At 45.3% G+C, this 24,207-nt stretch overlaps 1 protein-coding gene across 3 annotated transcripts in view; it reads left to right on the top strand.

The window, feature by feature from the left end:
• The window catches only part of ripor1 (RHO family interacting cell polarization regulator 1), a 44,665-nt gene that overhangs the window by 4,941 nt on the left and 15,517 nt on the right, over positions 1 to 24,207 (top strand). The window contains exons 1-9 of one of the 3 annotated variants that reach the window (XM_023955533.1): positions 8,280 to 8,490; positions 17,584 to 17,707; positions 18,034 to 18,186; positions 18,280 to 18,358; positions 18,438 to 18,461; positions 18,551 to 18,604; positions 19,351 to 19,500; positions 19,590 to 19,653; positions 19,743 to 19,786. In XM_023955533.1, coding sequence (XP_023811301.1) covers positions 8,472 to 8,490; positions 17,584 to 17,707; positions 18,034 to 18,186; positions 18,280 to 18,358; positions 18,438 to 18,461; positions 18,551 to 18,604; positions 19,351 to 19,500; positions 19,590 to 19,653; positions 19,743 to 19,786 — 711 coding nt within the window. In that variant the 5' untranslated portion in view covers positions 8,280 to 8,471. Of the gene's footprint in view, positions 1 to 8,279; positions 8,491 to 15,334; positions 15,354 to 17,583; positions 17,708 to 18,033; positions 18,187 to 18,279; positions 18,359 to 18,437; positions 18,462 to 18,550; positions 18,605 to 19,350; positions 19,501 to 19,589; positions 19,654 to 19,742; positions 19,787 to 24,207 lie in introns of those variants that run through there. The other 2 variants (XM_023955535.1, XM_023955534.1) reach the window with 2 other exon arrangements.

Raw genomic sequence — 24,207 nt, 5'->3', positions numbered from 1 at the left:
AGGTGTAAAGTCCCACTCCAATCATCTTTTGATCTGTGGGTGCAACCATTGGCATGCCCCCACTTCCCATCATCCATCTGTTTACACTCTCTCCTGTTAGCTTACAGCCCCTCACAACCCCAGCCTACATTCAGCGGTGCAACAAAAACAGCAGCAACATCAGATCTATCCATCTGTCCGGTTCTGATCCAGATTCCAGCTCAGACCAGGAAAACAAAGACGTCCATGGATCTGTTGGTCTGACAGTGGATGATTAGAAAGGGGCGGAGCAGAAATACGTCACATTTTTCATCTGCTCCTGATTCACAATGACTTGAAGGAGGAAACAGTTTTAATCTTAATTGTATCTATGTCCTCCATCGTTACAAAAATGCTACAGGAACATGTTAAAAACACTCATTTCATGGGAGGGGTCTTTAAATCTCATGAAGCTCAGGAGGAGCCGGAGCAGCTGGTGTTACTCCACCCCAAGGATTGATTAGAAGCCCTGACTCTGAGGAGCTGCAGTCCAAAGCACAAATCAGCTGAGACTGTGACCTACATGATGCTTTTCTGGCTAATTCTGCCCCTCTGGGATGGATGAGTGGTTGAAGGTTTGAGTCCATGACTACATAGAAGGACAGAGAAGATGAGGCTGAAGAACCTCTGAGCAGCACTCCACAGGAAGACGATGATGTCATTCAGTCCTAAATCCTCCTGTGAGTCTGCTGCTGGGGGGGGGGGGGGGTATTCATGTGATGGTGCCCCGCACTGTTGGCTCTCTCCTCGTTTTCCTCGCTGTGGTGCCCTTGAGCAAGGCTTTAACCCTCTCAACCCAAACTGCTGCAGTGGAAATCAGAGTAGAGCTCAGTGTGGAGTTGAAGGTTTTCCTGTGAATTTCTGCTCAGGTTTCGTCCCTTTGGAAGGTTTTTGTTTGACTGACAGACATGTCCGTTGAAACTCAACGTCTCCGAAGAATGCTGGTTCTGCGCCCGCGGCTTCTTGTTTTGCTGCATTTCTCTCAGCGTTCCTGCGTGTCATAATCTGTCTTAGTTTTTGGCAGAAATACTTCCCCTCCACCCTGCCCTTTTGCATCCTTCTCGGTAAGTCTGTTTCCTCGTGGCTTTTAGCTCCAGTCACCTCTGGTTCCAGTTCATTCTATTCTCCTGCTTATGAAACTAAACAGCAGCTCCAGAAAATCTTACAGAGAAAGAAAGAATCCCAGCAGCAGATGCAGACTTGATATGTTTGAAGCAGCAACAAAATGAGACGGTGTTATCTGTAAACCTGTAAAGAACCCTTAAACATTTTGAGTTTCTCATCTGATCCAGAGGTTTTACAAAAACACTGAGAGTTCTGCATTTGAAATCCTTTAAAATCAGTTTTCATTTGCAAAATATATAATTCACCTGGGAAATTCAACTTTTACTTGAAATCAAAATCCTGTATTTTATTCAGAGAATAAGTTCATTTCTCTTTGTTTCTCTGGAGGGTAAAACCCATAAGGCTGCTTTTGGGTCATCCGGGTCTGTGGAGGGTCGGAGACAGAAGCAGCTGCATCTCCGGAGGAGCTCGGTTCCTTTGAGGCTCATACGTCCATCTTAAGGGTAGTCATGAAAGTCAAACATGCCATCTTTGTGCGTGTTGAAGTGTATCCAGAAGTATTTGTGAGGATAATTAAAGTTTCAGGGACGTATAGGTGATGCTGTTGCATGGTGGCTTTAAGCAGCAGCCAGACATTAGTAAGGTCTAAGTGTTTAAGTACTGGTGGTGAGAAAATGGAAAAATCCCTGACATGCATGTGTCTCACCTACTTCACCATTGCGTGTTCTGAAAGACTTTAGCATGACCTGTTGCGTGCAGCATGCATGTGCATGAACATTTTCTCTCTACAGGTTCACAGAGGGGTCCACGATCTTAAACGGACAACCCGTACCCACCTGTAAGGGCAGTTGTGACAGAGGCATAACTTGGGAAAACTGGTTTTAAAATTGGATTAAATTGTATAACAATGAAGTTAAATAGTAGATGAATGGAAACAGGAACTGCTGTTCGGGAATGTGGCAGTCATACTTCACAGGAATCTGAAACCTTCAGCATTTCAGTCTCTGAAACTGTTTCAAAGCATCATAAACGTATCTGATCACAGCGACAGTTTCATCTTTTTGTTACCCGTGATGCAGCTGAGGCTTTCAGAGACCGCTTCAGCTTTTCCAACTGACCCCCCTCCTCTGTTGAAATCTGATTTCCATTTGGTTTTTGGTGGTTCAGAGCAGTCTGCAGTCCAGCTCCAGCTGGTGCTTGCAGTAATTCTGACACCATGTGATCTGAAGCTACCTAAGTGGTAGGGTTAGATTCTGCTCATAAATCAACATCTCTGCGCCTCATGACTCACCAGCGGACAGAAGCGGCTCTGCTGCATGGCTGAGCTCCTAAACGTAGCCGATGTTGCATCACCTGAGTGACAGCAGCGTTCCTCTCTGAATGTGAGCCGCCGCTGATCTGAAGGTTTAACAGTAAAAATCCTCTCAACTGTCAGCTGTATTAATCATCTTCATTTGTTATTAGATGTGAGATGCGGGCATGCCCAAGGGTTTCCTGCATGTCATTCTGACATGACCGACAGTAAAGTCTGATTGTGAAATGGAATGATCAGTTCTTTCCTCCTACTCACCTTTTCCAGCTGAATGTGGTACAGTGAACATCTGTAAATACTCATGACAGTGTTGTGTTTCTTATCTCAGTGTTGCTCAAGCCGTCCTCCCAACTGTCCTTGTGGGTGGAAACAGGCTGTCTGTGGGCTAAAAAAGCTTAAACCTGTACAAAACAGGCAGGTAGCTTGATGAGACTGTGCAGTGAAAATGTTCATGCAGGTTTTTACCATGGGCATGCTGCAGGCGACAGGTCGTTTTGAACACTTATGTAACATGTAAGTGTAAGTTAGGGTAAGGTAGGTGAGACTCAGGCGTGTCATAATTCCTGCAGACTACACAAGGAGCCCATTAGTGCTGTTCCAGTCATACATGTGCACTCTTTGTGCAGCCTAACCGTGTCAGTGTAGTTTGTGTGGACATCCTACAGGCGTCCTATGGGCATCATGTGCAAATGGGCATGTCCCATGGTAAACATGCTGAATAAATGAAATCCCATGCGTGCAGCATTTACAGGCGGTCAATGGGGAGCCAGGACTTGCACCTTACCAACAACTGGGGGGCTGCGTAGAGAACCAGTACAACAGCATTACCCATACATTCTAAGAGCGTCCTACCATTAGCCTTACAAATACTTCACGATACACTTAGCACACACAACAGGGGTACGTTCCATTTTCATGACGTCCCTTAAGCTGGCCACATGGGCCTCAAGGGAACTGCAAGACACACCTGCGCTCCCCTTAAAATACAGCCACTCCTCTCTACGACCCTCCAGGGACCAGGACCACCCAAAAACCTGCAGCACCCGTACGGGTCAACCCCCATGTGGGTGATGGTGACTAAGGGTGTAGGTCTGTCTCTATCAGCTGTTGTCTTTGTGGATTCAGCAAGGACGTGTCTGCATTTCAAACGTTATGGCATGGACTCCAGGACAGATTCACTGTTCCTGTATTTGTGTGGATGCTGAGGGATCTAAAAGGACCTGTTTGGATCTGTGTGGATTAGGGTGTTAAAGGAAACATGGGGAAAGATGAGGACAATCAATTATTTTGATAAGACTGGTACTAAATAGGAAGGAAAAAACAAAGCATTAAAAAAAATACAGAATGATAAACAAAAACTTGCAACATTCTTGATATTATCTAACAACTGCACTATAATCCCTAAAATGACTACACAAATGGTCATATGTGTACCTACCCTTTTAATTGAAAGTCACACAACAACTGTGCGCCCTCCATCTACACTATCCCTGTCTCAAAGACGTACCCTTCATTGCTCACTCTTCTCCTCCTTTTCTTCATTTCTTTCCAGCCTTGTTCTGTCACAGATTAGGTCTGCAGTTCAGATTTTGCTGCACGTCTTCTTACCTGCAGCTTAACCTGTTAGGCTGACCTGAGCTCAGCGGCCCTGCAGTGTACCGCCGCCTCAGCAGGAGCTTCATCTGATCAGCCGTCTTCTGTGACCGCTCCAGTGCACGTACCTAAACTCAGCCCTTTGCCTCAGAGAGGGAGATGACCTTCTCAGACCCCCTTCAGTCTGACCAAAGTGATTGTTGGCCTGAGTGTTTCTTAAAGGCCTTCCTGCTCTGAATCTTCAGATTGACTTCATGCTAACAATTAGCCTGCGACATGCGCTCCAGTGACGGTTAAGCTGCTTACTGGACAGCTGGAGATTAACTGGAAAGTCCCCACTTCCCAGGGGTCCACACACAGAGAAACAGACACACAGCTTAGTGCAGCGGGAACAGCCTTTCAGCTTTTTACTGGCTTCCCAATAATCATGAAGATGGTTGTTTGGTGGGTGTGGAGCCACAGCTCCGGTTAGCCTGCGTGACACCACCTGTGGGGGGGTTGGCCTGTGCTTTATGGTGGAAAATGAGAGATGGTTTGGGTTTTGGACATTTACACCAAGTCAGTGAGCGCAAATGTTAAGGAGCGGCGTGAATTTTCCTTAACATTTGAGCCCTCATCTGAATGAGCCTGCCTTAGCTAAACAGGTATATTAGTGCTAAAGAGAAAAGGCTGCAGCTTCAAGCATGTTTGTCCCCAAAACCTCTGCTGACCTTTAATGAAGGTGCCTCATCTGGAACATCCACTATCTTTATCTTCTGCCTCTCCAAAGTTCAGGTTGTGGAAGTACCTAGTGAGGAAGCTGCTCCACGTCCTTCAGGTCTTTTGGGAAGAGGATGAGGTCTTCCCCGGCCAGCCGAGAATTTCAGTCTCTCCAGGTTGTCCTCGGTCTGCCATGGGGGCTGCTCCTCGTTGGACATGCCCTCACTAGGAGGGAACCTGCAAGGCCTTAGTTCCAACTGCCCTAACCAGTGATACGAGTTGTCTGAGTGAAAAATGGGCAAACCTGTGTGGGGCGAGCAGGTGCACTTCGAAATCTTTGCCCTGTGCAAGGAGCCCGTTAGTGTTGTTCACGTGATACGTGCGCACTCCGTGCACGCAGACTGACTGTTAGAAATTTGGGAGTTAGACATAGTGTTGTCTGTGGACTTACGTGCACACGGCACTCACGTGCGGTCATTGTAAGGCCCGTACCCACACCTTACTAACAACTAGAGTGTGGCGTAAGGACGGTATACCACAACATCACCAGCATCAGTGCATGCTTCTATTAGCCCTAACAATACTCAACTGTACACCAAACACACAACAAGGCTACGTTCCCTTAAGGTGACCTCATGAGCCGTAAGGGAACTGCAAGACACACCTGCCGGCCCCTAAAGATACAACCTCTTTCTGAGACCCTCCTCAGGCCCAGACAGTCTTAACCCCCGTACGGGTGCTTGTGAGCAAGACGCTAGGAGAGCCCTTTTCTGCTGCTTCTATGAGGAAAGCACGGGTCACAGTCCAAATCTACATCTGAAAAGTTTTTAGAGCCTTCATCAGCAGGAGCTTTGAACTCTGAGGTGGATAAAATCCAGGAATGACAGCTAACATGGCAGTGTGTTTGTGTGTTTGTGTTTCTCCTCTGGTGTAGAATCAACCATGCAGCTGAGGCTTGTTAGATGACGAGGTTTGATCTTCTCTCCCCAAAGCCTCCTGGATGAACTCCTCCCCATCAGTGCTGCTCTTCATCTGTCTCTCTCTGTGGTTTGCAAAAAAAAATAAAAAATTTTCAAAAACACATCCACTTACAGAAATGAAAAGTGAAATAAAGAAATCAAATCTGACACGATGCACCTGCTGCATGTCAAGGAGGAGGTTTTCCTGTGACAGCGTTCTTGTGCAGGTACTCAGATCAGGTGCTATGTTATATATTCTATTCTGTGCTAAATTTCTGTGCAATAATCATAGGAATCGTAATCTATCCCACTAATGCATGACTATATCACATTGATTTGTCTCTTACTTCCTGTCATAATCGCACTGTAAACGGCTGGCCCGGGACCTGAGACACCGATTCTGTGTTAATCCCTTTGTTGAAATGATAATAAAGAATCCTGAATCCTGAATGAAGCAGGACACTGCAAACATACATTTATTTGTTGCTTTTATTGATTTAAATACTCATTCTTTATGCTTGTGCCTCGGGGAGCAGGGACACATCCTCAGCAGATGAATTCTGGTTTGGTAAAGCCTAAAGTTCTGGATAGAAGTCCTTTGGACTTGTTTTCAAACCTGAAGTGGTCTTTAGCGGTTCTGCTGGCTTTCTGAAATCTATTTGTTCCTCTTTTGTTTTTTCCTTCTTTAGGTAGGTAGTATGCTGCTTCTAGTTGCCATGGCAACATCTACTAGTTTGGTTGGTCATTTCAGAAAGAGGTCCAGTTTCATCTTTTGGGTAAAAGATCCCGAGTCCAAACCACTGTTAGGAGAGGCATCACTTCCTCTTTTTTAATAAAAGTTTTCTTTATGGTATTTCTTCTGCTCTGGAAGAACTTCAGCCTCCTGCTAATCCACTTACATGCTTCACTTTCTCCATGGTCATGTATGTTTTCGTGGAGTCTGTGATATTTTGCTTAGTTGTGCTGCAATGGATCTGAAAGTTAAAGATGGAGGCATCTAAGGCACATTTTTTCCTTCTCTCAGAGAGGAAAAGTTGGTGCCGTTGTCTTCAGCCGGATCAGAGCCTCTGGTTCCTCCTGTTGTTGCCTTTTGGGCTGGAAACCAGCCTCTGAAAGATCCGTACAACATCTCAGCTACTTCCCCCTTACTTCCCCTTACGTGTTGTATACGTGTTCACTGCGACCTGACGACCACAGCATGCCTGTAGAGAAAAAGTACCTGCAGATTTTCACTCTCGGGTTCACAGAGCGCTCTAAAACCTTGATGTTACCTGTAGCCCCGTCCAGGTTTGACCACTTTTGGCCTTTCTTCCTGCTGGGACTAAGGCCCTATCTCTGACAATAATGACTATACATCCAGAGATCTGCCTTACTTTCTGCTGAAGTTGGAACTTAGGGAGAATGTGGTTCTCTGAAGATTGAACACACTGCTTGTTTCCCAGCAGGTTTCCCTCAGCCCTCCTTCTAACCGGGACTCATTCCTAGATGGATTTTAAGCCTCAGACCTTCACAATTGGCTCCGTGTACTACCAGCTCCAGAAAAACTAGGCTGACAATGAGTGATTGAAGTCAAGGTCTCCACACAGCAGCTCAGAGGTGGTGGGGTTGGGGTGGGGGTCAGTGGCTCCTTCCGTCTTTTGTTTCCAGTGTGCTGTTCAGCTGCAGATCTGGAGCTCGGCTGATGCTTGAAACATTTGTCCTAAAAGAAACCTTCCTTGTATGCGTCTTCAGTCTGAGAGTCCAGTTCCACTTGTTCCTCTTTTTCGGGCTGGAAACAGCAGAAGCAGTTTGTCTTTTCGTGCCCTGTCAGAGCTGCAGCTCAGCCTCACACTCTGCACTTATTTATGCCTCCGATGCGTCTGTGTCGTTGACAGCAGCTTCCCCTGCTCTGTGCTGATAAGCAGAGAGCTGTGGGCCCGTCATCCTGGCTCGGGTTCACACCATGTTCAGACACACGCTACCTTTGCACATTTATGTAAAAGCCCCGCCCCCATTCAGCATCCAGAGTGACACCACTGTGGACTTGGGTTTTGTGGATGTCATGCATTTTAAGCTGGTTTACCAGTGAAGGGCTGAATCTGACTGGTGGTGACCCCCCCCCCCCCCCCCCCCCCCAGCACGCTTAGACTGCAGACAGCAGCATCTCAACCACAGATCTCAAGATCTTGCTGAACAAAAGCAGCGTCCCGCACACAGGATTGCTCACATACCTGCTCAGAGAGGCGATAGGACGCCGCGTTCAGGACAGTTTGGTGGTTTGGTACATATAGCATTAAACTTTGAGTTTCTATAGGTTACCTCCATCCCTCAAGTCCCACTCCGGTCATCCTTTGATCTATTTTTAAAGAGTTCCCAGTGGCTATAATGATGATGATGCCGTTCTACAGCCACTCACAACCCCAACCTAAGGACGTACGTGGATCTATTGGTGGATGCATCAGAACTGAGCGTCTGCAGGGTCTTTAATGGCTAAACGAGATCCAGCAGAACTGTTCTGCCCACCCTGGGCTTTCCTCTGAAATAAGAGGAGAGGGGAGGGGCAGGAAGGACGGTGATGTCAGCCGTGGCGGGGGGAGTTAAGAGAAGGGAGGACCGCCTGGCTTTTTCCTGTTTCCAGCCCTCTCCTCCCCCTTCTCTTCTTATCAGTGTGGTTGGGAGCAGGGTAGGGGATCAGTGGGTGAGCGCACGGATTAACAGGCAGCCCCAAGCGAGGAGGTGGCACGGGATCACCTGGAGAACATGCTGGCATAGACAAGAGAAAGAATGTTTGGACGCCAACAAGAGTGAAGAGTTCTGCTGTGAGCGCCATCACCATCGCAGTCACCATGTACAGTGGATATGGAGGTATGAACGGACGCCGCTCTGCAATCATTCACTCAGTGTTTGTTAGGATGAGTAACAGGCTGTGAAACACCCAGAATCCTCCCTGAGCGCACAGTCTCCTCACAGTTCCTCATTAGAGAAGGCCCACTTGGGTCAAACCTCTAGAACCCGACAAGGATTCAGAGGGATGCTTAGAAGAGCTCTCAGAGCCGTGGGAGAAAGGTTCAGCTCCAGTGCGGGTTTGGATGACCCACCGGTTGTTTTTGCCGTCACGTGTCGCAGCTTCATGCCAGGCTTGGGCTCATGGAGGCCGGCCGAAAGGTCATGTAATGTTTGCCGTTCTGGAATCATGTCTGTTTTGGACTCTGCTTGTCCTCTGGACCTTTGAGCTTTGTCAGGTACAGCATTAATGAGTAGAGAAATCAGGCTGTTGTGCGGAGCGGCTCACTGGTGCGTGCCCCCCCCCTCCAGGAAAGTGTTCAGTCAGGACTTCACTTTCTCACTGAACAGAGCAGGAGCTCTGTTAGGCACCTTCTTCAGGATTTACCTCACAGCAGGAGTTGAGGTTCCAGTCACTTTACATTTCATAGGAGCTGCTGGAACAAACTGCCAGAGCCAGGAAATGGACGTAAGCCCTTTTTCCTGTGGAAAGTTCTGTAGTGACTCATCTGCTTGATGCAAAAACTCAAACTTTGATCCGGTGTTTTTGTCTACTTTTCGGTCATTTTTCTACTTGATATAAGACCCGATTGAAGACTCTGTGGCATGCACCTGCATGAGTGCTGTGGGCTTTTGGGTTGGCTTGACGCGTGGAGGGTCGTAGGGAGGAGCGGGACAGCATGTGTGGCTTGCAGTTCCCTTGACAACCAGAAAAAGAACCTGTTGCTCATGGAAATTGTGTTTTTTTTTTTTGGGAGCACAGGAACAAAGAAGGAAACTCACCCGGTTGAGTGAGCATGGTGCAGTGACGCTGATTTCCTATCCCGCACATTACATTACCTTATAGACGCACAGAAACGGCTTTTCTAATGAAAATCTCGTATTGAGTGTTTTCTCCTAAACCTCTGTCGCTCCTATTGAACCTAATCATGCCACCAAAATGGACCAAAACGACCAACAAAACCCCGGAGCTGGAAACGCCGGCAGCTGTTAGCAGAGGCGACATAATAGCATTGCTAACTGAGCACCCGGTAACACTGGTAGCTGAGCTGAAAACGACTTTTTTTGACAAAGCCAACTGGAAACTCACTATGTACACTCATGCACATGATCGATATAGTATCTACTTTTTATGTTCTAAAAGAACATGCAGGAAACCAAATATTTCTGCTCTCAATAAACACAGGAGGCATAATGTTAATAAATGAAAGACTCAGCTTCTGAAAACAAAAGCCAAATCAATAGTGTTCGGCCAACCTTCTCACCTTCTATTTTATAGACGTGACTTTTCTTATCTGACTCGCAAAGCTGAAAAATGCTACAACTCTCCCAGAGCTCTTTCCTGAACATATTTGCTTTCATCCTAACCAAACATGCCCCCTTCACTTCAAACCTAAGCACATCTGGAATTCTGAGGAATCCTGAGATTCCAGCAAAAATGACCAGCTTTTCTGTTTTCACCAGCAGCCGTCTCTGTTTTTGTGTTTCAGCTCAACCTAATGAAACCAGCAACATCCTCTGAGGTTTCCATGTTCTGCACACACACACACACACCCTCACGCACACACACACACACACACACACACGCACACGTCTGCTGACAAAACTGGAGCTCCTACTTTCAGACTCGGATGGATGAATTGGTTCTAAATTTAGTGTTCGGTGCGTTCACTGACCCCTCGTTGTTTTGGAAAGTTTCTGACATGCACTCTGGCTCCAGGCTGCAGGGCTCAGAGTCCGTTGCAGTTTCAGTCTTTTTGTTGCATCATCAAACATTTTCCAGGCAGTTGAGTTGAGAATCATTTGCTTTCAGCAGCTGTCATGGAGCTGACACAGCACTAAATGGGAAATGTCGTATACTTATTAAGCCCTTCTCTACCTTCCTCAAAGGCCCAAAGCGCTTTACAGTCACACACTGATGCTGCTGAACACTGGCGCCAACCTTCCACCAGAGGTAGGGTGGGGCTCAGTGTCTTGCCCAAGGACACTTTGACACATGGGCGGGAATCAAACCTACAATGTTCCAATCACAGGTCGACTGCCTTGCCACTGCACCATGGCTGCCCCAGAGCACTGATTACATAAATTCCTGTCTTCTATCTGCAAACTCAGTCTGAACTGCAACTTTTGACATGACACTTTGAAGGCGTGTGGCGCTCAGCAGCTGGCGGACTCGTCTCTGCTGTGTTTGGTGTTTCTGTTCCTGCCTTCAGGCTGTATGTTTGTAGATCACAACATGCCACAGAATCCAGGTCTCAGTTTATTCTGAAGCCAATGACAGACAAGAAGGGAGCTTGAGCGTTTGCACCCCTGACCCCCCATGGCTGTCCACTGCTTTCAGTCCAGCTGCAGCGTTCAACTCCTCCAAAGCTGGATTCTCTCCTCTGAACATTAGATGTTGGATCCAAACCACAGAGTGACGGTTGGAGGCATGAAGGCGCCTGACAGCAGCAGCTCTGAAGGCCTGTGCAGGTTTCTGAAGTGGGACGCTTTCGTCTACTGGCTCCTCCCCTCACCTCATGAAGGTCGACTCTTGACCGTCAGTTTGTGTAGAGACCAGCAGTTTCCTCTGCAGAAGAGCTGAGTCATGTTCCGGCCGTCAATGGGCTGCTCTCTTCTCCAGAAGTAGAATAGCTGGTCATGAAGCTACATTTAATGTAGCTTCATGACCATGACCATCTTCACACAGCCCATTGTTAGCTAAAGTTTTGTGAAACGTTTTTTTTTCCTGCGTAGAAACGAGGTTTTCTGCTACTTCCTGGTGTTTCCTCTGTGTTACCTGTACTCCCGGTCAGCCCCCCCCATTGGGATCACCTCTTTACAGAAATGTGGGAATGACTTCGGCCCTCCAAAGTTTTCATTCCAAATTCACCATGAACGTCTCAAAAGGTTTTCAGCCTTGACATGTTGGGTTTAGAACAAACAGAAGGAGACACATAATTGTGATTCCTCTAAAAGTAAATCCTTGGAACTTGGATGTAGTTTAGTGGAGCTTCGCCTTGGTTTGTTACATTTTTCACATTATTTTGACTTTGCTTTGTTTTCCAGATTAATGCAGTTTTTTTTCCTCTAGATGTAATTTATGTAACATAAAAATGTTTGAACTCACACTTTGTGATTTTCGCAGTAAAATAACTTAGTGGTCGGAACTGCCTTTGTTGGACATTTTCAGGTTTGTTATGGAATTATTGTGTAATATGATGAAAGATTTTTGGAAATAAAATGAAGCTGGATCTCAAGTATTGCCAAATATTGCCATAAAAAAAATCATTTTCACTGTTAAATCAATGGAGCAGATTCAAAAGTTGAGAAAAATAATCAAAAAGGCCCCGGACTACTAAGGATTAAAATATCAACATAATTCATCTAGATTGACATGAGAACGTTAATAAACAACGAGAGGCACCATTGCTCCTAAAGGATTTGAAATCTCAGTTTGTGTTGTGGTCTTGACTAATTATTTGTTATTCTAATGTTTTTATTAATTCTTTAATATCTTTTACACCAAACTAGTATAATTCCTCTGCAGCGAAGTACGGCTATAGTACGTTAAAGTAAAGTTAAGGGATAACAGCCTTTGAAGTGTGCATTATAAGAAATCAACTCACTTCACAGAAGCAAGTTTACGGCGTGAACCACGCTGACGTGCGTGCGTTGATTTCTGATAACGCACGCACTTCCTTATTCCTTACTTAACGCACGCCATGAAAGCCTGAACCGTTCAACTTCCGCTAAGTACGTTCATTTCTGATCATGCACACTTCAAAGGCCATTATCCTGCTTATACCTGTTATTTTTTCGTTTTATTTTTCTTTTTTCACGAAAAGGGGACTAGTTGTGAAGTGGTGCGACGTGTTGTCATGGTAACATGCCGGTCACGATGTGTTAAATAAAGCATCATTTCAGAGAGAAAGTTCACCTCTAACCGCTTGTTTCTGTCCAGATGATGAAGATAAAGTTTCTTTGAAAGAAGCCAGAACACTTAAGATATGTGACCGGAACTACTTTTTAGATGTACATTATTACTTATTAATCCACACCCAGCAGCCAATCAGAATGGAGTATTCACCCAGACCGTGGTATTAGGTAGTGTTAAAGTCCCACTCCAACCATCTTTTGATCTATTCTAAAATCATTCCCAGTGGTCTTTTAATCATGACTTTGAAGTTTTTAGCCAAAATCAAATAACGGGTCGTTTTCTAGGACATAGTGTCTGCAGAGTGGCAGTACTTCATTAGAAATTCACCTCTGAGTTGTTGGCGGGACTGTTGGTGCAAAGTAAGCCCATACCTCTCTTTCCATCACCCATCTGTCTAGCTTACAGCCCCTCACACCCCCTAGCTAACATTAGGCATTAAGGATAAACAGCAGCAATTTCAGATCTTTCCCTCTGTCCAGATTCCAGCTCAGACCAGGAAAACATAGACGTTCATGGATCTGTTGGTCTGACAGTGGATGATCAGAATGGAGCAGAGCAGGAAGCTGGTGGCTCGCCAAGTGGAGCTTTTATCGTCACAAATTTGCTCTACTGCATTTTTTTCTGCTTCTGATTCATGACGATGTGAATAAAGAAAGACTCATATGCAGTTTTGGTCTTATTTTTCTTAATATATGTCCTCCAACATGTCAAAATGCTACAAGAGCATGTTAAAGACTGGGTCTGTTGGGACAGTCACCCAACGTTAAGCAGAGTGGGAGTTGTGTTGGCTGAGCCTCTCAAACTCACTGTCAGTTGTTGACACTGCAGTGACAGGAAATGACCTCCTGCTCTGACTGCAGGCCCAGAACATCACAGCCACTGGAGCCGACGTTCCGGCTTTTCCGGTCAGTGGGGGAAAAAGGAGCGGGGAAAGGATGCCTTTGGCTCCGTCCTCCTCCTCTGCTCTCTGAACCGGGATTCTTGCAGATCTCCTCCACCTCTGAATCACACAGGTCTTCACGGAAAAGCTTTAGAGAACAGGAACTCAGGGTTTATCCATCACACCAAGAACTGATTCTCTGGAGTATTTTGTTTTTACACAGAAAAGTTAGTCAGTATGAGTGGATCTGCTTAGAATGACACCAGGATGAGAGCAGGCAGCAGGAAACCCTGATCTCCTGCTAACTAAGCAGATTCCAGTCAGAAAAAGAACTGCTTTCAGGGACGGCTGACTGTTTTCACTGGAGTAGTCCTAAACAGAACACAACATCGTCCTGCTTCTGAGTCATGAGCTCATGCATACTTCTGGGAAATCTGGAAGTTATGCAGATTACATCATGGTTTCACCTGAAGCAGCTCTGAGAGGTTGATGTGTCATCGGAGCTGTCTTTAACGATGACAGGATGGAAACGTCCTCTGAGATCTACAGCTTCATTGCCCTCTGCTCTGTTATCAGGGACAGAGCACAAAGAACCAGCTGTCAAACAAATGCGTCAATCAAGAGCTGAAACAACTTGGACATCAACATGTTGATTTGTGAGAATTTCAGTGAGGAAGGTCCTGGAGTCAACCTCCCACTTTTCATTGGCTTCAAATTTAGCCTGAAGGTCAAACATCACAGCAAAAATATTTGAGTTTTCTTCACTCAAAAGTAAATTTGAACAGTACAGTGTTCTGAAAGTTACAGAATGTTCTAAAACTAACCCTCAACAGGTGAAATCCACAAAGTAGGATTCTAGATGTTTTAAGGCTGTAAAACGCCTCAATATCCACATTTCTCACACAGACATGAATATTTTCACATGTTTCTCTCTTGTTTAAACTCACAAAGTTCAAACCTTCACAGCTTTTGTAAATATATGAGATTGTAGTTTGACATCTAAATAAAAAACACTGAAGTTATAGTAGGCCCTATTTAAAACTCCTTACTTTTTCTGTTTTATTATTGGTTTCTTTATGGATTTGTGAAATTCTTGATTTGTTACTCACACAATACATTTTGTGCGTATGTACTTGCAATTGTGTATTCACATGTACACTTGAATGGCAAAAAGACACAAAATCCACACACACAAATCCAGAGAGTCTATTTGCTTTCCCTATTTCTGCAACTCAGAGTTTTCCTCAGTAGAAGGGCTGTTTTGTGTTTAAGATGAATGTAGAATGACTGGAACAGTCCCAAGCGGGCCACAGGGGGCCCAGCAGCAGCAGCAGCAGCAGCAGCAGCAGCAGCAGCAGCAGCAGCAGCAGCAGCAGCAGCAGCATCGGTCATGTCAGCATTCACACAGCCACATTCTGAAGTGTGTCTGTTGTGTTGTGTAGATGGAGGAACACACACTTAGGAATTGTTAAGAGGCTAAATCATTGATCCTGTTCACAGATAAAAATGTGAAGAACCATATTGTTGTTTCTTGAAGTCCATTTACCCCAAGCAGCAGTGGATGCAGTTTACTTTCACGCTTTGTTGTGGATCAAAACGGTGAAGGTCTTTGGTCTCTGAAGATCTGGGGTCTGATCCAGTTCTGCTGCAGATGTGGGAGTTTGTTTGGATTGACCTGACTGTGGTTTGTGTGCTCACATCATGTGACAGGGTAGTGTTCAGGTTTGTGTCCTGTGTGTGCATGTGTGTGCACGTGAGTACAGAGGGTTTTTCCAGAACGCTGTGGCAGAGAGAGGTCAGAAACAAAGGGTGGGACTCAGCTGCTGCTGCCGTGGCGATGTGAGTCGTGTCACCGTTCCTGCGTTGATGGGAGGGGGGTAAGAATCTGCCGTCGACATCGCAGGACGGCTCCCCCATGTGGATCAGGTAGGGATTTAAGCGTAGCTTTCTGTCGCAGACGCTCTTATAGTGGTGACACTGTAGCTGGAGGACATGGTCGTCTTTTGGGGAGGGGCAGTCAGGGTTGGATGGGCGGGACTTCTGCCCTCGACCTTTGATAGAAATCTACCATTATAAATAGTCTTTTGAACAATACCTAACATTTAAAGGCATTGCAGACCTTTGAATGTTTTTGTATGAGATATTTTTATCAGTCCGGTTATTATAACTCATAAACAGAACAGAGACCAAACTGGAACAGTCTTTCTGGTTTTTGTCCTGAACTGCAGTTTCCAGAGAAGCAGTCAGGCCAGCACACGGGAGATGTTTTCCTCAGCAGCTGGTGCTGGACTTGGTGCTGTTTGTGCTCCCCCTGGTCATGACTGAGAAGGTGCCTTCATCCCATGAGCTCCTAATCAGGAGAGTCAGAAGTAAGCAGGAGCTCAGGTTCATGCAGAGCTCCTCTGTCTGCAGATCAACACTAAGTCTTTGAATGTAAAGGTTCAACTTCATCAGCTTCATCCACAAAACAGTATAATGATTCAAAGAGCGTAGGGACTTTGTGGGGAATGTTCTAAAATGATGCTCCACCTTTGTCCTGTTCAAATTGATGTTTGTAAAAAGTTTATACTAGAATAAATAAGGTGCTTGAAATGGAGTTTTAAAACAAAGAATTGAAATCTGATCAAATGGTAAAGTGAGTCATAACAGAGATCCTTGAGGATCTGAATCTGTCAGGGATGCCCAGCCCTGGTTTTTTAAGACAAACAGTTGGACTATATCATGATATTCTATTAGTTCGATATCTAAAATCGGAAAAGAGTTTTGGACAGAAATGATAAAGCGTTGAGATGAGAAGACAGGGATGCAGGAAAGGAAAGAAAGAAGGAAGCATGAGCCAGCCTTTCCCCGCACTCAGGTTTCCTCTCTTAAATGGGTTTCCTCTTTCATGGAAATGTCAGTCACAGCTGACCTCTATAAAACCATGAGCACTTTCAGCTGAAAATCAAAGACTTCTCTCAGCATGTGCTCCACAAACAGGCATCCATGTCTGTTTCTGTAAAAGTAGAAAATGAGCAGTGTTGCATCATTTACTGGGCGTCCTCCCCCTGTTTAGCCGAGTTTCCTGTCAGGAGGGCAGCTGTGTCTGACTTCCTGTCTGATGGGGACGTTTCCTGTTCAGCAGGGTGTTTCCTTTCAGGGACAGGACACTGGATGGTTCACAGCAGGGAAAGAAATCCAAACCTCAATCACATGTCCAGCCATAAATGTGAAACAGGGGCTAACACAGCTGGATGAGCAGCTGCAGTTGGTGCTTTGATGGCATGTCAGTAAAATGTTTAGCTCCAACAGCTGTTAAATCTTTTCTGTAAAAATGTATTGTTAAGTTGCATCATGTATGTCCGAGATAGTTATAACCACAAAACTAATGTCAAACGTATAACAAATCTATAGCAGGCAAATGGACACAGATTCTCCATGTTTACCACGGTCGTTGGTGCTCACAGTCAGCAGCATTGGTCATAGTAGTGTGTTCTTGAAAGAAGATCTGCCAAGGAAGTCCAAATCTGTCTAACGTCAAATACGCAGACTTTGAGGCAATCGCTGCAATCACAGAATTTCTGTATCTGTTAACAAGTCTCCTGCAGCTGTTAACGAGTCTCCTGCAGCTGTTAACGAGTCTTCTGCAGCTATTAACGAGTCTTTTGCAGTTATTAACGAGTCTTCTACAGCTATTAATGAGTCTTTTGCAGCTATTAACGAGTCTTTTGCAGCTATTAACGAGTCTTCTGCAGCTATTAACGAGTCTTCTGCAGCTATTTATGAGTCTTCTGCAGCTAGTAACGATTCTTTTGCAGCTATTAACGAGTCTTCTGCAGCTATTAACGAGTCTTCTGCAGCTATTAACGAGTCTTCTGCAGCTAGTAACGATTCTTTTGCAGCTATTAACGAGTCTTCTGCAGCTATTAATGAGTCTTCTGCAGCTATTAACGAGTCTTCTGCAGCTATTAACGAGTCTTTTGCAGCTATTAATGAGTCTTCTGCAGCTATTAACGAGTCTTTTGCAGTTGTCAAAGTATTCTGCAGTTGTTTTGTGAACATGTTAACATCTGTTGGTGAAAGAATGAAGACAATTTGGTGCAGTGGGTTTTTCCATTTCAGAAACAACGCAGATGTCAGAAAAGGACAGTCGGTCATTCTGTTTATCTTTTTTTAGGGAGTCCATCCCGAGCGCTGTCCACCATGTCCCTTTCAGCTCGCCCTGTCAGACGCCTCACCTCCAGATCCATCACTAGGAGCCAGAGCTTCACTGGAGTCAACAGCCAGGACAAGCTTTACAGGTACAAACTATAACTGTCTGTCTGACCGACCGACCGACCGACCGACCAGCTGCTGCAGCAGCCTGACTGGAATAAACATACAGCTAGAGTTATGTTATAAGCCTGGAACAGAGCGGTTATATTTTGTCTTCTGTTGTCAAAGTCAATTATAAAATTAGATTTTTTTCAACAATCAAGAACAGTTGTTTTATCAATTTACATTAGACTCTAAAGTGATAAACTGGGAGACAAACAAACTTTCAGTGAAAAATGATGTGAAAGTGTTTCATGAAACTCCTTTAACGTTTGCCCTTGGATGTTTGAAAACACTGAATTTTGTGCTGCAGGAACCTTGCGGTGTTCAGCACCCCGGGTCTCAGCAGGAAGCCCAGCAGAGCCAGTAGGATGTTCACAATGTCCACCAAATCTAATGCGCCACCCAAAGTTCCACAGCCAGAGCGCCTGGATGAAATCTACGAGGCCCTGAAAAAAGGCCTCCAGTGAGTGCAGCTGTGTCCACGCCCCTGAAGCTGCTGCCTCCACCGGAGACCCCAGAAGACTACAGCCTAATACTCCTTTTATTGTGTTCTCAGATCTTACCTCCACTTATGTCAGAAGGATCTGGACGGCATTAACAGACAGATAAAGAAGTCGAAGAGGAACTCCAGGCTGGTATGTAGACCATTCTTCCCGGTGAATCGGGTTTGATTCTCTTGATGGACATACTCTGACGTGGTTTCTTTCATCTCAGGGTTTCCTGTATGAACAAGATAAGGTGAGTCCATGATGAGCTGATCACACACGGCTACAAGGACTTTAACTGAAAACCACTGAAGGAATAAATGTGATTTTTCTCTTTCACAGCAAGTTAAAGTGATGGAGAGATTTATCAGACGACTGGAGTTTCACCTCAGCAAGGTCAAATCACTTTTATTAGGAGACATTTCATTCAGAAACTCATCTTTCCGAGAAGCAGAATTAAGATAGTGTGCTCCTAAATAACAGTACAACAGAAAAACAGTGACTGATTTATGGCAACAAACAGATCATGAACACAGTTTTAATCAAAATCTAAGTGGATATGGAATGGGTTTTCTGCATCTTTGATGCATCTTTGAAATGTTTGAGTTTCATTCTTTCTTTGTTTTTGTCTCGAAGATTTAGAGCTCGTGCAGCAGCGTTGTGGTGCATTGGTGTCAATTATTTACTGTACTTAAAGTTACTTAGATATTTGTATACAAATGAAACTCAGACTCCCCAACTTTGTGTTTTTTAGTTCACTGTTGTGTTTTGCTGCTGAGCACTAGGGGGCAGCGTGAGTACTTGTGCTGTAACAGGAACTGATGTAGCATTGAGCTTGTTGACGTTGTAACTTATGAAGGTTTTCTGTGTTCTTTGAGAATGCAGACATGTAGAGTAGAGAGGCAGTACAGGCAAAGACATACAGCTGGGAAACCAAAGCAGTCCTGATGTTGTTGCTGAGGGGAACACCAGGCTGCACTGCAAGCAGAGCTGCAAACCCTGACACACATCTTAAGAATACAACTAACCACTCTACAGCATGGAGTTCAGAAATACAATCCTTCACATGTCCCTGTTGCTGTCAGCTGTTTTCATATCTGTTCTACAAGCAGAAGCGTAACGTATGTGACTTCCTCTCTCAGGTTGAGGAGCACCATGAAACCTACTGCCTGGTGAGGAGGCTGAGAGACGGAGCGGACAAGATGATAAAGGCCTATACTGCCTCTCCAGGGAGCAAGGAGGCCAAGGAGAGCCTGGCAGAGGCTAATAAAAGCTACAAGGAGTACACAGAGGTGAGGATGAGGAGCAGCAGGCAACAGGACGTGCTGTCTGCATTGATGATGCTGTAGATTACACAACAAAGGTGTGATGCTCTTTGCAGAGAATGTGTGTTTTGGAGAATGAGCTGGAAAGCCAGCTGGGAGAGTTCCACATTAGAATGAAAGGTGAGGGAAAGATCCATCCATCCAAACATCCATCCATCATCCAAACATCCATCCATCCATCCTGATGCTCTTTTTTGTTTGTCTTGAAGGTCTCGCTGGATTTGCCAGGTTGTGCACCGGTGATCAGTATGAGGTTTGTCTCCTTCAACATCATTATGACCCTTGTTAACATAAATGTAGCAACTTAAAGTTTAACATTTTCTCTGTGAAACAGTTTTTGATGGAAATGTTACAAAATTGTGTTACAGAATCTGTAAAGATGTCTTGGAGATTGCAATTACTCTGTTTTTCTGATACCTTTGTGTTTTAGGCAAGATCCCTTTTATATTCCAACAGTTGATATCTTATCATTCTGTCTGGTTCAGCTGTGTTTAAACTAATTGACAGAGTCCATGACTTAACACTTCGGTCCTACAATCTCCATCTGCCTGTGCTGTTCAGGCAATATCATAACACACAAGTTCAATTCAGTTGATATGAAAATAGACACATAGTTATGATGAGAAGATCAGAGGGTAAAGGAGAGTGATAGATTCTCAGGACAGAAGGGGTTTAGATGTTACAAAGACTGCGAGGATTTACATTTCCAAGAACTTCAGATAATTGTTATGTAGTTTAACATATTTTCAAAAAAATCTCATAATTTTTTGTGTCAAAACAGAGACAAATAGAAAAGAATCTAAGTGATGAAGCTGAAAAAGGATCATGATACCAAAAGGTGGCGCTGCACTGAAAACAGAGTAACTGCTCAAGGGGTAATTATGGGCTGTCTGCAGGTAAAAAAATGGGCAAATCTGTGCGGAGCATGCTGGTGACCCATACAAGTTTCAAGATCCTAGACCACTCAATGAGCCTACAAGGCAAAAATGTTCATGCACGCTTTTGTCTATGTTCATGCTTCAGGCGACAGGTCGTCAAACACCGAAGCAACACGTAAGGGGGAAGTAGTTGACACACAGGCGTGTCACACCAAATCCTGTGCTCTGCACAGAGAGCCTGTTAGTTCTGATCACATCATATGTTGCGTGTAGCCTGACTGTTAGAAAGAAGTTAGACAATCAGAGCACAATTTTTGTGGGCATCCTACAGCCATCCTACAGCCATTCTACAACCATCCTACGGGCATCCTACTGCCATCCTACAGCCATCCTACAGGCATCCTATGGGCATCCTATGGGCATCCTATGGGCATCCTATGGGCATCCTATGGGCATCCTATGGGCATCCTATGGGCATCCTATGGGCATCCTACAGGCATCCTATGGGCATCCTATGGGCATCCTACAGGCATCCTATGGGCATCCTATGGGCATCCTATGGGCATCCTATGGGCATCCTACAGGCATCCTATGGGCATCCTATGGCCATCCTACAGGCATCCTATGGGCATCCTATGGGCATCCTACAGGCATCCTATGGGCATCCTACAGCCATCCTACAGCCATCCTACAGCCATCCTACAGCCATTCTACAACCATCCTACGGGCATCCTACTGCCATCCTACAGGCATCCTATGGGCATCCTACGGGAATCCTACGGGGATCCTATGGGCATCCTACGGGAATCCTACGGGAATCCTACGGGCATCCTATGGGCATCCTATGGGCATCCTATGGGCATCCTACGGGCATCCTACGGGCATCCTATGGGCATCCTACGGGCATCCTACAGCCATCCCACGGGCATCCTATGAGACCTTGCACACCCAATGCGTGTGGTCAGTAGGGAGCCTGAACCTTACTAATGACTGGAAGGCTGCGCAAAGGGTGCCATGCTACAGCTCAAGGAAAGCTCAAGGAAACTACCAGCTCAAGGAAACTACCAGAAAGTCCACCGCTTGCCCTGACAGGTATTTTTGTGCTGAGAATGTGTAGACATCATGAAGCAAAAGAAAGTCTTTGTTTATAAGGAAGGCCATGAGGGTTTCAGCAAACCCCCAAGCTGAGACCTCTGTAGAAAGATCCAGCTGCTGAACTGGACCAGCTAAGAACTTTATGAAGTGAAAAGGACAAAGCTTACATACTCTGAAGACACGTGGGAACAGCTGATCTGTGTGTTTGAGGAGGTGCAAAAGCTCTGTGAGACACTGAAGCCAGAAGAGATTTGAAAGAAACAGACGACTCGTGAAATGTAAGTGAGGTAAAGGGAGGAGGGTAGATGTAACTGGAAGATTTAGTGCCCCCTCGGAAAGTACTTTACTATAACCTTATGTCTATGAAGACTCTCATTCATCCAGGTAGATTCCATCATAGTAGTAGGTTTAAAGGTTGTCATCTGTACTTGGTTTTTAGAGCTGAAGACGTTTCACCTCTTATCCAAAAGGCTTTGTCAATTCTGAAATAGCTGGTAAAACTAAGCTTTACTCTAACCTTGGGACATCAGTGCCGTCTGAGCCTGAAGTCAGATCTCAGTGTTTATATTAGTGCTGGTTTAAGTTTTTGTCACATGAACCCATATGGGGGTTGGTCCGTACCAGTGTTGTGGGTTTTTGGGTTGCCTGGGCCATAGAGGGTCGTAGAGAGGAGAGGCTGCATCGTAAGCGGAGCACTGGTGTGTCGTGCAGTTCCCCTGAGGCTCGTACAGCCACCTCAAGGGACGTCATGAAAAGAAACCTACCATTGTTGTGTGTGGTAAATGTGTTGTGAAGTATTCACAAGGTCAGTGCAAGTATTGCACTGTGTATGACATACGAGTGATACTGTCGCATGGTGCCCATACACCACACTTTATTTGTTAGTAAGATGCCCTTACTGGTTCTTAACTGACCTCATGCAAATGCTGCGCACACAGGAGGGGGGGGGTTGCATTTGATACGTGAGTGGCTGTAGAACACCCGTAGGACGTCCACACATACTACACTCTGTCTCATTTCCTCGTTTCTAACAGTCAGGATGCGTGAAAGGAGCGTGCACGGATCACGTGAACAGCACTGACGGCTCCTTGCACAGTATGGAGGATTGGGGGGGGGGGGGGGGGGGGACTTAAAAATTCACACATCTGTGAGGTAAGGGTGAAGTAGAGACACAGTATGTGTTGTATTGGTGTTCACTACAACTTGTTGCATGTCCGTAGTGAAAACGTACTCAAGCAGTTTCCCTCTATGGCAGGGGTCGGGAACCTTTTTTGCCGAGAGAGCCATAAACGCCACATATTTTTAAATATAATTACGAAAGAGCCATACAAGAATCTAGTGTCTCTTTCCCACACTGAGACTTAACCTCTTTTAAAGTTCTTTATTCTGGTTACTGCAGACCACAACAAACGCCGTACAATTAATTCAGCAACTCCTGAATCTCTCCCGCCGAGACGAGAGCGCTTCTCCCAACTTTATATTCCCCTGCTCCCGCTGCAGCCCTCCCATTTCCCTTATTCGGCCCATAGCTGAACCCCATTGGTCCAAATTACCTAACAACAGGCTGAGCGACAGAACTGAGAGCCAATCAGATCTCTACTTGATGCGTTCCAGAACTCCAGAACTTTTAATGCGGCCTAACAGACAAGTTAAACTCAGTCCGCGACAATGTTTAAAACTAAATATACAAATGAATGTGTGCATTTGATGTAATTTCAACATTTTTAAAGTACAATAAGTCTGTGGATTCTTTTTAATAACATTGTTATTCTGTTGCTAATGAATGATGAGGATTTCTCGTGGTAGTTTTGCTGATGGTCTAGTCTGGTTGATACGTGGTGAGTTTCTGCTTCTTGCAGGCGTTGAGACTTTAAACGTGATCTTAGGTTGGTATGAATGTTCTGTAGATGTGACAAAGACTGCTCACATGCAGACGTGGAGTCAAACACACACTCACACGCTGCAGTGAGTGACGGGCAGTGGGTTTTACGTTTTTACAATCCCTGCGCGATTCACCTGCTGCCTGTCCCCACAACACCTCAGCCCCACCCTCTGCTTTCTTCCTCACACATCCCGTCTCCGCAACTGCGCGCTTCCGTCTCTGAGAAAGAGCGCGCAGTATTAGCCACGGCAATTCACAGGTTTCCGGGTGGTACAAACTCTGTGAAATAATAGATAATAGTAAACTGATAGTGCTGGCGCAGATTTCTCTCTCTAAGCACCGCTACTATTGCGCGCCTCTGGCATCGCATCGCGCCGAGGACTGGTCTAATGAAAAAAAAAAAAGTATAATTAAAGATTTGTCTGCGAGCCACATGTGACCATCAAAAGAGCCATATATGGCTCGCGAGCCATAGGTTCCCGACCCCTGCTCTATGGGGTCACGGAGCGTTCTACCACCTTGATATGTCATGCCGGTCACCTGCATGCCCCGTACAGGTTTGACCATTTCCCCCACAGACAGCCCATATCCACCGGGGAGGTTGTGACTAAAAAAATTTTTTTTACTTCCTTATGCCTGAAATTATTTACAGTTACGAAAAAAACAAATACTTATGTTTTTGCTTTCACGTTTATGCTAAATTCAGATAAGTCGAGCTCAGAAGTGGTTTGATGCGTATTTGCATCAACAGGTGTCAAGCGGTTAGAACCAGATTTAATCTGAATATCCAGTAGAAGGTGAAATCTGTTTTTATTATTG

The sequence above is a fragment of the Oryzias latipes genome, chromosome 6 (assembly GCF_002234675.1).
Source record: "Oryzias latipes chromosome 6, ASM223467v1".
Classification (NCBI taxonomy): Eukaryota; Metazoa; Chordata; class Actinopteri; order Beloniformes; family Adrianichthyidae; genus Oryzias; species Oryzias latipes.
The sequence above is the reverse complement of the archived record's forward strand: the minus strand, read 5'-3'. Positions and strand labels throughout refer to the sequence as shown.